Raw genomic sequence first — 13,135 nt, 5'->3', positions numbered from 1 at the left:
ATTTGCTTTCTCGTCCTATTTTTTATTTTTGTGATCGGGAAGACTTGTATTATGCTTCTGAATAAGTTGAGTGTTATAGATGAACTAACTCGAGTATTCTCCGATTGTGCGGAGAAAACCTTGTCAATGAAAACTTGATGAAATGAAATGAAACGGTTTTTACAAACACTGCTCGACTGCTCGAAATCGTATTATGACGAGGTCGCTACAAACCCAAAAGATGCGGCCTGAGGGTGATCAGGCTCTTACTAGTGTTCGGTTGCGGTTTTCTGCGTTTCTCCGTACGCCTTACACGGTTCTATCGAATGCGTGAGATACAGCAATCCGATGCGAAAGGTCAGTCGAATATACAAAATGTTTTACAAATGAAACCATTGGCAGCATAAACGTTCGTATAACCGGTTCCGTGCACTTGCAATTAAGTTACGTTCATTGCGAGCAGCTCCGTAAGCTTCGGTGGAAACCGTGGCGTGTCAACACGCACAGTTCTATATGGTCTAAGCGACGGTGGAGAGCATGAAAGTGATGGGTAGACAAGCAATGTAAGAATTATAAGACGGAGAAGCGAATCAAGACAAGCCATGGGTAGCCCCATAGCCCTAAGGTCACAAGGGCACCACCCAAGGAGCAGTCAGTGATGGGTAAAAGCTTCATTACGGCACCTAGACTGAGTAACAAAATTCACTAGTTTTATGGTAAGCATGTGAATACAATCACATTCCGGCACCGCTTGCTGACCGACTTTGATCACTGATGGGTGCCCGGTGAACGATGATGTTGCTGATGATCGTGAGGTAATACCATAACAAGCGCTCGAATTTTACGCTCATCTAATCGCGCCTAATGCGCGCGCGCCTCTGCCGTAGAGGCCAAGAAATGGCCACTGAAACGTACATTAGGGTGTGTGTATGTGGGTGCCGCGCCGCGCAACCAACCCCTGCTTCCCGCTACCCCGCCCCGGTGGCGTTTGAGGCGCTGAGTTTGCGCGGCATAGAAGCGCGATAAGATAAGCTAATTCTGGAAACCTTTTAAGCTGCTGCAGTGCCACTGAATTGTCAATGAGCTCCGAGCTAAGCAGCCCCTCCGTTGGCGGCGGCCGAAGGGGGAGGCCGAATGTTATGCGTGGCGGCAGCTGGTAACAGCATGAATTTGAAATAGTTCACTTGAAAGTCAATTAACACGTTGGAAGTAAAATGGCAGCAAATTTCTTGGCATTTTTCATCCTCCTCCCCGACACAATTATGAAATTAGTACAAGCCACGCCACGAACGGGCAAAGAATCGCAAAGGCGTGACAGGGCGAGGGGGGCAAGGGGAGAACTACTTGCGGCACACTCCCTACGCCTCCCAGCCTTTTTTCAACCGAGTTGCGCGTCGTTGCGAGTGCAAATGAGACATATTTCATTGCGAACGATGTTGGTTCGGCTTCGCCACACCTCAATAGCTGTGTGTGTGGACCGACCAGAGACCCGTGTATCTGGATTGGTTAAAATGGTGCAAATATGTGAGATACAGCGGATGATACTTCTCTGCCGTATCTCTCTTCACGGACCTCCGCGCGCAGCACACGCCATCCATCAAGGCGGCCTCTCCTCGCAGCGGCAAAGGAGACGGCGGCGGGCGCTGAGGCGGAAAGAGTGATCTGTGTGTGGGAAACTGACTTTCTGCAGCAACCACCCCTGGGGACCCCGGGGGAACCGCAGCCAAGCCGCAGCAGCAGCGTATCGGACTCCTCGGAAGGCAAGAAAAAGGTAGAAAGGAACGACGAACGGCGCTCTCCCCGGGAGCAACTGCACCGCGGTGTGGGCATCATCAGCATAACGTATTGCATTAAGATATGCTTTTGACACGTTCACGTGAACCTCGCAAAAAACATGCGGCGGCATTAGCGTCGTCGTCGGGCTTGGCTTGGAAACGGGGGAAGCTAAATAAAATAAAAGGGGCGGCCCACGATAACAATGTGTCAGCCGACGACCTGGCCACGGCCCAATCGAACCAAACGCACCGCCGCCACACCGGGCCCCTCTCGACGCCTTCGGTTTCGTGGAGAAAACTTTCTTCAAGAACACGATACGCCGGGCGACAGCAGAAAGTGATTGCTGACGGACCGCCGCTTTGACATCGGCGCGGCCCTGATGATGATGCTGCTGCCGGCGGTTGGCGTGTGTAACCGTGAAATGATTGATCACCACAATGTAGCACATAAAACACCATCATTCAACCCAGGAGAACAAGCGAACCGGCCAACCACCGGTCTTGTTTCGGCTTATCGCACTAATAACGCGTGTGGACGCGAACTCTTGTCCCTACCTGGTTTCTGATATGCTGCTCCGGCACCGAAAAAAAAAACTGGGCCTGCGTGTAGCTACCGAATCATCGAGGTAGAAGCGAGGAGAGTGCGTTTGCGTGAACCGGGTCCATTACCGGGCGGGTACCGGGACCCACCGGACATTACTTTGCACACGGAACGCGTAACGGAAGCGCCAAAAGGCTCTGCGAGTTGGCTTCTTGGTCGAGACCGGGCCTCCAGCTGCTCGCATGACGGGCTCAGTGAGTAACACATGTAATAGGCGCTCGCGAAAAGTAGAACGACAAGTGCAAGTTCGTCTCGCAAAAAACGGAAGGTGTGCCCCTCGTTGAGTTTAAGCTATGCTCGGGCGCGCCTTGGCTTTATTTGATTAGTGCCACGGACGCGTCATTCCCGTGCTTCGAGGGAGTATAAAGTCATCATTAAGGCGCCCTTATATACCACACTTCCAATCGGGCTGGTAGTAACTCCTAAAAACGGTACTTGCGACTTCAGCATTTTACGAGCAGCATATTACAATTCCATTCACCAACCAACCACGCCGAGTCGCCGGCGATTGCTATTCTGACCGGTTGCTCCCGGTCGGACAGAAAAGGTATTCCCCGTTTGACGGAAACCTTTTTGGCCACCATTCCGTCCGGCGGCCGTCCGGTTGTTCCGTGTCCGTGGTGCTGTCCAAAGGCGAAGAATGCGTGGCTTAACGCAAAGGGCGGAAAGCCAGTCGGATCTCCGAAACGACCTTTGGCTACCCGTCGAACTTCCACAAAGCTCCGGTCAGTCGAAGGCAACGACGGTGTGTGTCAGACGTCTTCGATGGATTTAACCTTGACGACACGACGGACAGCCGTTCGGTTGGCCACTGAAAACCGACCAAATGCGCTGCCAAATGCGAAGCATATCGGACAATCACGCCACGCCATTACTTCTTGGAATTTATTACTTTACATTCTTTGGCACTGCGGCGTTGTAATATTAATTATATACAATAAAAGTGTTAATTAAGCTGCTGCCATGCCTTGTGCATGATCACGATCACGTACCACGTACCACGTAGCATTCTATCTGTCCCTATGTGTGTGTCTTCTTGAGCACTACAAACAATTTGTACATAACTGGCGTACGTTTTGCTTGTCCTCGGCGGCGGCCCCCGTTGACTAAGTGCATTATAAATTCTTCATTCAAGAAATGGCAAAACTCACACGTCAGCAATGTGAGAAGCAGAACCGTTTCCTATGCTCGTAACACAATTCCAAGACGCCTATCAGTAGATGGAGCGTTGCTGAGCTTTTTGCAAAAGACCGATGTAAATTGTGTACAAAAATCCAATTACGAATGCAAGCCGACGAGGCACCGGCCAAGCGGAAAATAAATATCAACATTTTATGTGGCTGTGAGGAGGCTGTCTGCTACCACATCCTAGCTTACCATTCGGCTTCCGTTCGGTGTGCTAACGCCCATGTAATATTGCAGTTAAACCTACAATTGGCCTGATTTGAGTCTGGAGGCTAACAAAGCATAGCACATTTTGTTCCGAAAGCCGGTCGGTTTTTATTCGGAATCGGCTACCATCACCGGGGTCTTCGCGTTATGTTTTTGCTTCAGCGATCTAATTTTCTCGTTCTCCTTCGCGAACGAACAGGGAACGGGACGAAGGCGGCGGCGAAACAGAGAGCGATAAATTTCGGTGCTAATTGCCCTTGACAAAAGTAACCGATGGCTACGATCAACACAGCGCGGCAACGGCGACAACTACACTACTCAGGATCAGCCGGCGCAAAAAGATGTTCCTCTGTGGGGTGTGCTCGCCCCCTTTTCTCGCCACCGTGCCGCGCCGCGGCCTGCTTGGAGTCAAACAAACAAACGTCAAGCGGAAAAACTCATCAATCTAAGGTTATCTCTCGCACCGGACTGGAGTGTGTCATGGCGAGGCGAGGGACTAGATACACGCACAAAGGAAACCTCAACCTGGGAGCGGTTGGCCGCGGGGCTGTCAAGATAGAATCGTGGGGGAAAAGAAAAAAAACATTCAAGGAGAGCAAAGAGATCGCCCAAAAAACAACAGCCCATCGATCGTGGCAACGGCGCGGCGCACCGCCACACACACCACACGGAGCGGCGACGAGCCTTTCTTCAGCTGCCAAATAGGTGACCAAATTACCACGTTTCGGTTTTCTTCGGGTCCTTTTGCATTTCGACCCGATGACAAAGGTGTAAATTGAAATCAACCATCTGTTTTCTCGTCGATGTTGCGTCCCATGTCGTGTAGCTGCTGCTCCTGCTGGTGCTGGTGGAATTTGGTTCTCGTTCCCGCACCACGCATCGCGCCTTTTGCAGACGTTTCCTCGTCGTTTCGTCTTCCCGAAGTGCCACGAAATGTCAAAAACTAACGAAAAAAAATCCTTTTGTTTTAAGGCCGTGAGTCGCGGTGCGGCCTTTGCAGCGGCCCCCGGGGCGGTCCCCGGACGGCTCCTAGTCGGTGCCGACAGGCGGTCGTCGGTGTGCGACGCGTGAAGAATTATGAACCCCTTAAGCAATCAATTTGAAGAATCTGGATCGCCTTTCAGCAGGCGGCGGCGACCGTCGCTTCCCGAGAGAAGAAAATTCCAAACATACCCCCCCGAAAAGGTGATCAACGATATTTGATACATTTCTACCTTGGCCTCGGCCCGGGCCTCGAGACCGGATTTTTAGAAATTTATGCGCTACTCTTCACGCAGTCGCCGGCATGGCTTTTGGGTTCATCGAAAACTACACACGGTGACACAGTGGATGCAGTGGACACACGCAGTTCCCAGGAACTGTGCCCCTCTCTCGGACAGGCGGACAAGGCGGCAGTAATGGTGCAAAATCACACCGATCCGTACTGTGTAAAAAATGTGTAAAGCTCATTCTAATGAACGCTAATGTGCGATACCGCAGCGGGTTAAATAAATCTTTTCGTGGACGTGTCTTGGAATAAATTCTCAACCATACCCTCGATTCCAGTTTCTGTGCACATATGTGCGAGCCAATTCTCAGCCTGCCACATTGTGTTCGGTTAAAAAGGATGGGTTGAAGAAACTCAAAGCAACAATCTCCCGAACGTAGTCACATGTTACTGTTCAATTTCCATAACCATTACCAGAATTGCATTTCCTGTCGGAAGGAGTATGCGTGTACAATGCAACAAACATATTCCACTTGCTAAATTTTATAATTATTAAAACCCTTAAGACAAAACATTTTTTCATTGTGTTGAGGTAGTAAGAAGTCGCATATTTTTAAAATGACAGCGACTGATTATTAGCTTTTCAGCGACTGATTATTAAAGATAACGCATGCGCAAAATGTATGTAGCAATATCTTTTCGAAAAAGTACGCGTATACGAATTCGAGCAGTCGAGTAGCATCGTCGAGCAGTGTTTTAAAAAAATCGTCAAGTATTCATTGACAAGGTTTTCTCCGCACAATCGGAGATTACTCGAGTTAGTTCATGTGTAACACTCAACGCATTCAGAAGCACGAAACTACTTATATCTCCCGATCACAAAAATAAAAAATAAGAAATATTACAAGATTTCTACATGTATGTACCCTAATAATAGTGTTTATATCGCGTATCGTATAGTATTACATCGTAATTCTACATCATCGTATTGTAATTTTAATGTTGCACCCGAGCACTATCTGTGCAATGCCGCTCACAGTTTGGCCGAATTATTTGGTCCTGATCGAAATTAGTGAAAACAACTTGGCGTCAGCGGTTCACCCCAATGAAGAACTATACCTTTAATAACCCTTGCACAACTAAACCAATTGCTAAAATATCAACACTTCAAAACATAATAAAGGCTGCTTTGAATAAATGTCAAACAACTCATTTGAATCATTGTCCCAATTTGATCGCCATGCGGCATTTTCAGGCCATGTTTTGTCTAAACAATGGGGGGTAAAAAGCCTACCTACCTACATTCTCAAAATGCAATGATTGTTTGGTCTAGAGACCGAACGTGGTCACCAAACTTGCAGTCACTGGCAGCCTCGTAATTATTGGCAATTGCGACTTGCGTACTCGACTTGGGTGGGAATGCACGCAAAAAGTAAGACAAACTCAAAATGGGTCTCCTTGGTGGCGACGAAAAACTACCAGGAAGGAAGTGGTGAAGCGGCTCAGGAAGTCGCGAAAGGGTTGGGGACTTGATTTTCTGCTGAGGTGTACGCTTACTTCCATTTTTTGTCCGCAACTGACATTGACTTTTTGCTACCCATCACTTCGCAGTGAACCAGCCAGTGTATTTAATGTATATTTTCCGCCAGCAGGCAAGCTGAAAAATGTCCCATACGCGAACGATCTACAAAATCGAGTATCAAGGATTAACGTGGAATGATGGAATGATGTTTTCAGTAGTTAATAACAATGTCTCTTGCTTCATCTATTCGTCCTACCAGAATCGTTTCATTCCTTTAACGACTTTCGTGGGTTTCCGATACCCCCGTGAGGTAGAATTGTGACTCCTTCACATTCCGGGATTTTTGGTGTACATGAGGAGCGCATACTACATGAGAACATGTAAAGCGCATGCAAAATTTTACTCTGCAAAGTGGCGCAGTGCGTGCTCTTCTTGCGAGTTATCCTTCCCGGCTTCGTTTCTCTCATTCCGTCGCGCCGATGCGGTGCCGATTCTCTTTTTATTGCTTCAATATCGGTCGGGTTTCCTCGCCCCCCCTCCCCCCCTGGGTGGCGCTACTTGTTTCGGTTTTTCTCTGTCCGTTTCAGCGACTTGTATGACTGCATTTTTTTTTTTGCCGTATCGCCGCCGCCAAGTATCGCCAGAGCCTCAAATCGGGGTTTGGGAGCGATTCCCCAGTCACCTTCATTGACTGGCCGTTTGTTTTCCCATTCATACTACGCCGCCGTGTACAATTGAAATACATACACCGGAAATTATTTGGCAATTTATCGTAATTTATGAGTAATCAATTTTATTTCACTCCAGCCGCGATCGTTTCTGCGCCGTTATGGATTATTCGTGGCCGGCCAGGCCGGGTGTGTTTTTGTCGTCGCTTGTTCTTCGTTCCGCAACGCTTTTCCCGCCGTAAATACCTTGTGTTATTTTCCTTTGTTTTACCATCTTTTATTGGCGTGGCCCCGGCCCCATACCCACATTTCCTAGCGTGTTGGCGGTGTCGTCTTTTTGTGTCTGTAAAGCTCGCCAGATCGGATGTGTGCTTCTGCTCCTTTTTTGCCTCCGATAGTAGTATTTAATTTTATTGCACATCCTGCAAATATCGTTTCATTCAATGGCGCGGCACCATCGGCCGTTTTTTATTGCACTTGCCAAACGTTAGTTGTGGCACATAAAACATTGTTTGCAGTTTTTGGTTGTCGATTTTTTTGTTACCCTTTTCGAGTTTTCCCATTTTTTCACCCATCTTATAGTGCGCTGCTGACGGTTTCATTTTCCGAGCGGCCCATGTAATGGTAAAGTACTATTCCGCGTCGAACCCCGTCGCTCACTATACCTATTACGAAGTGGAACATATCCGGTTTAATTAATTGTAACTTTTTTTTTTGCTAAACATGTTTACAGGCTCAATGGAGTGATTGTTTAGGTACGCCCGGGGGGAAAGAAAATCAAAACCTTCAAACCGTTGATTAAATTCGTTCAAATTACATTTAAGCAGAGCTGGTTTTTGGAAAGATTCCTAACGGCAAGAAGGCTAAGCACTAAAGCTTTAACAGTTCAATCGAACGACTCAGCATCCGGCTTTGTTACGGTGTACATAATGCCATTGATTTTTGAAAAGTACTCACGAAAGGCGTCATGAATCAGGGAGAAAGGAAAACAACTCAATGTTGTCTCATGATCCACTGTGCTCAGGTCTTCTCTTCTTCACAAACAACAGTGGGTGATGAGGAAATTGCTCAATCGTCAAACCAAAGTGAATAGCAGTCCCATAGAAATGATACTTTTTGCAATCCATTCCATTCGCAACACAACTGGATACGCACCCGAGCACTCCATCAAATGGCACTGTCGACGGTAACAAGTGCGTCGCAGCGCAAATTTTCAACGCCTTTTACATGATCGAGTCGATCGAGACTGTAATGATGATGATGATGTTACCGACTCGAGTGTACCCATTAACATAAAATTTCGATACGTACCACACAGCTCCCCATTACGAGGCTAATGGCCACTCTGGTAGGCCGCTACACAGTGCACTCGATGTCAATAGAAATCTTTAGCTTTGCGCGGGTAATTAAACTCAACTCCAGGCGCGTTAATAAAGCTGTACCAACTGAAGAGCGCGGCGCGGCGAAGAGTAGTGTCCGTTGCCCAACTTGAATCCCGAAGGGTTCTTTAAATCCATTGTTTCGTTGCATGTATTTACTTTCATTTCCTCGACGGAGCAGGTCGTCATCTCGGCGGTCAAAATATTTCAAATGCCTCTTAACCATTGTGATCCAAATGTGTCTATCGCTCAATACGCGACGCTTCTGGTCGCGAGGTACGTGTGCGATGGGGAATACCAGAAAACAATATGGCCTGTGAATTGAAGGCCGAAGAATACGCATTCCGATGGTTGAGAAAGTGAGTCCAAAAATTAAATTCACATCACTGCAACACAGACGATACACAACATTGAAGCCCAATTCGAAATGTTCGGTTTTTGTGGGCCTCGTTTTTGTTTGCTTTTGCCCACTCTCGCTCAAAGTGGCCAAAAGAAGGCTTCACTTTGGAGAGTGAAAAACGACGCTTCGGATCTCCAGTTACGGTTTCACGATGCCATAGCTTCATTTTCTAGATCATTTAGAAACTCATCAGCGATAATGTATTAGTCGCAGTGTGTACGCCTGAAAGCCTCAGCTTAAACGGCTCACCCAGCATTTCCTCCCAGCGTGTCCCCCGGTTTTGGGTGCCCTACGCCAGCGATCAGTAGTTGGTACCGCCACATCACCCGCCCCCGGTGGCCGTAGAATGAGGCGTGAAAAGTGGATGATGAAAGCATCCGCAAGCGCAAGCTAGACAAATTGTGGGTGGGTTTCAAAATGATCAAGTTGCTCCGGCGGTTGCCGTCTCCGTCTTAGCTGAGGAATGGGACTGCTTCCTACAAGTATGCTCATCGAATGCCACCACATCGGATCGTTGCTTGGTGGATCATAAATTTAGTTATCATAATATACGTCAAGTTAAGTTAAACGAAAACCTTTTGAAAGGGATCTGAAGATGGCAGCAGCGTTGGGCTTGCGGGTTGGAGCAGATCTGTTTTTAGGTCGGGGAACTCGATACGTGGAGGGGATGGCGGCTGTGCGGGGCTCATCTAAAACAAACATTAAAGTGACGAGCGAAGCGATGGGTTGAGTTTTATTACGGGCTGCTTCGAATTGTTCCAGTCGAAATCAATTACTTTACGCTGCGCTCTTTAACTTGCGCCAGACTGGCCTCATCAATATGTCGATTGTAATCATTGTGTGAAACTCAGCATTGTGTGCTTCTTGCACATGCCCCGTCTTGTCAACGCCAGAGCTGAGCGATGGTCTATAGTGTTTAACGTTATGTTCGTTTCCTTTGCGGAACTGCGGAATGTCCATTGACCACAAGCAGCGCCATAAAACAGTCACCCACCTACTACTACTGGTCATGGCCGTACGATTCATTGTAATTAAGCGGATCGGTTACAAATGATCCCTTTTACCACTCGCTCGTAAAATAAAAATAAAGTTCTACCGTATGGAAGATTACAACGTGATTTGGGGTCACAACCAGTGTGTGTACTTACAGCTTGATCGTACCCAATAGGGACTGCGAGTCGTATGTTGAAAGGTAAATTTTTCATTCACAGAAAAATGACATTATAACACCTTTTCGTTACCTCGTACTACTCAGCTCAATTGGTTACAAAAAACCACACGCCGCACAACGTGCATTGGTATCGAACTCAACAATTTCTGGCTCATTGATGGGAAATTAAATGGTCATACATTTCCATTGACAGCACTTTTAGCGACCTAGCGGAGTAGTTTGCACATAAAAAACGGTTGTGTTCCCCGGTTCGTTCCCATTCATTCTGTTCTAATGAATGGCTCAGATTCCGTGGAATCGGAACGGTTGATCGATACTCCGAAATATTGCAGAAAGCAATTACTTGCAATCACACGTCGCTGCTGTCCACTCTATGAGCAGGAAGTTGCTGTAAGTTCCATCACCGACCGACGACCGACCATCGACGAAGCTAGAGTGTTCTTGTTACCTATTGCTTTAGCGAGTGGCATTGGTATATTGTTGCTCTCTTAGTCACTACTTGCGACGCACGGGTGTTGCGTCTTGGCAACCCCAAACTAAGATCATGTTACGGCGCGATTTTCTTGGGTAATTTTCGCCATGTCCGTCCGATTCGCACGCTTGCAACCAGAAACTCTTCCACGGCGAAGCGCATTACAAATGGCGTGGTGAGAAGTGTGTTGTTGTTTCAGCGTTTCAACGAATGGTATCTCGGCACCCGAAGACACAACCCTTAAGCCTTCCCCAGGCTGCCCCAGCGGCTCGTTCGTTCTTCAAACTAATAATGTTGATAATTATGCAAAATGTAGAACATAGCTCTTTCCCCCACGCGCGCTGCGCTAAGGAGTGCTACGGAGCGTCGTAGGATGATATAAATCTACCTACCACCAGTTAGGGAACCACCAGCGTCGAATTGGCCTCCCAGCCCGACGACACACAGCAGCGGCGTGACATGTAATTGGGCGGGAAGGTGTTTTCGAAACGGTCCTTCTAATTCTGCAAACGATGTCGCCTTTGCCAGGCGCTATTTATTTTGCTTCATGTTCCGCTGAGACCATCCACTTCTCAAATGAATCTTATGAAAACTACGAAAACAAGTGTACCACTTGTAAAATGTGAAAAGTTAGACGACCCTTAGACACGGTCTGCTGGGGCCATCAACAACCTCCCAGCAACATTGCGGCCGTACTTTTTCTGCCGTGTTGAACTGTGATCTTAAGTCCACAGATCTTTGCGAAAAGAACTGGCTTACTTGGGCCTCATTTGATTAATATTCCTTGTGGGTGATGTTTTGACGCAAAACTTTGCTCCCTTGAGAGGCTTCAAAATACGCCCGTTGTTTTGGAACTGCTTTTTATTTCGTTGACTTACACATTTTAATCAAAACTTTCATGAGGCTTTTAATTAAACTTTAGACTTTGATTACACGTTTCATTTTTGGAAGAACGATTAATTAGCAAAACGGGATGGTAAATAATCAACAAAACATCTAATGCGCTGATTCTTTCAAGTGTTTCTACCTTTGGAATTATGAACACAGTATGAAGAAATGAAATAAGAACTTTGTATAGAAATCTTTTTTTCTAAGATGTACTGTACGGATGAAAAGCAGACTATAATAACTTATGGTCACACGACTATTAAAGTCCATTTATGTGAAAGTATAAACAATGATTTGCACAAAATATGAATAAAAAGAATGTTTAAAAGTATGTTCGCAAAATTATTCATACACATGCTTCAGGGCCACCCAGCTGCAATCAAATTGAATTAAAGAATGTGAATCTTTGTAATCATTCAAAGATTTCCTTCGATTACACATTTTATTCAAAACTTAACGTGAAGGTTCGCCGGAAACGCAAGAGCTGAACTACGGAAGGACGGGAAGCGCATTCAGAATCTGGTTGTTAAAATTCTGGTCACGTTTTAGTGAAATGCTGACGGCCTGTTTTCATCACTGGCGCGCTGGTATGCCGAAAAACTTTCCGTCATATTGATCCGACGAAAAGGCCCTCATTCGTCAGATGATGTGCGCTAGTTCAATGGTCGTGATTAAATTCACTGCTCTGCCAATTTTCTTGGCATTTTGCAATTTCATCAACTGCACACGAAATGTGTAACCTTTCCGGGCAGAATTCAACTCGTCCCTTTTTCCGTCGCAAGAACAGCACCCTTGAGTGTATCGATCGATTTTTTGGTTCTCCAATGCTCCAACACGGCGGGGGGGCTGTAAAGTGTTCTTGAATGATTTCTAAAACACATACGCACATAATATGGAAAAATCTCCTGGCATCACATAAGCACGCACGCACGCACACATGTAAAAACGGTGTTTCGACAGCGCAGAAAAGCACACGAGCTGCTCGTGAGCCGGGCGAAACATGTTTTCCTGGTGTTCAAAGGGGTTCAAAGAAATCAATACTTTTCAGTGGCGTTTTTTATTTTGCGCAGAAGAAAACATACTTTCCCAGCGAAGACAGAACTTCCACCAGAACTTCACATTGAGCGCATCTCAATGACCCAAACTCAACCGTACAAGAAGCTTTCTAGCGTATAATGTTCGATTGTTCCACAGAGCCAAACCCCGTCGATAGTTCCCTCTCACGTGAAGTCGACAACACATATTCCGGTACCGAGTTCGATCACGGGGCAATAGTCTGGCGAGTGAGTGGTTTTGTACTTTGTGCATTCCGTACTTGTTCCAATCAAGGGTTGGTTTATGAAACCACTTACCTGAGCGGAAGGCGAGCCTCGAAAGGGGAAATGTGACATGATTTTCTCTTCGCCTGCTTCTGCAATGCTGCTAGAAACTCGTTCGCTTATCACTGTCTCAATCATTCACTTGTTTGGATTGTTTTACAAGATTTTCGTATTTCACAATTCCGTGTTCTCGAAGGCGATCACAACCGCTGCTGCTGATTGGCTGGATTTCAACACTGACACAGCACTGCAATTTCCATGCTTTGCTCTCTCTCTATTTCCGCTTCTCGTCGTACGACCACTTCTTAGCCTCGGCACTAACTCCCCTACCGATGGTGGCGAACATTTTTGTTTTCTCGGCC

At 46.8% G+C, this 13,135-nt stretch overlaps 1 protein-coding gene across 1 annotated transcript in view; it reads right to left on the bottom strand.

The window, feature by feature from the left end:
- Nucleotides 1–12,911, bottom strand: part of LOC128275691 (homeobox protein caupolican) — a 48,015-nt gene extending 35,104 nt beyond the window's left edge. The window contains exon 1 of the mRNA XM_053014282.1: nt 12,807–12,911. Coding sequence (XP_052870242.1) covers nt 12,807–12,911 — 105 coding nt within the window. The remainder of the gene's footprint in view (nt 1–12,806) is intronic.
- Nucleotides 12,912–13,135: the final 224 nt, after the last annotated feature.

Source organism: Anopheles cruzii, chromosome 2 (genome assembly GCF_943734635.1).
Source record: "Anopheles cruzii chromosome 2, idAnoCruzAS_RS32_06, whole genome shotgun sequence".
NCBI classification, from domain to species: Eukaryota; Metazoa; Arthropoda; class Insecta; order Diptera; family Culicidae; genus Anopheles; species Anopheles cruzii.
Note: the sequence above shows the minus strand (reverse complement) of the source record. Positions and strands in the feature narration are given on the sequence as shown.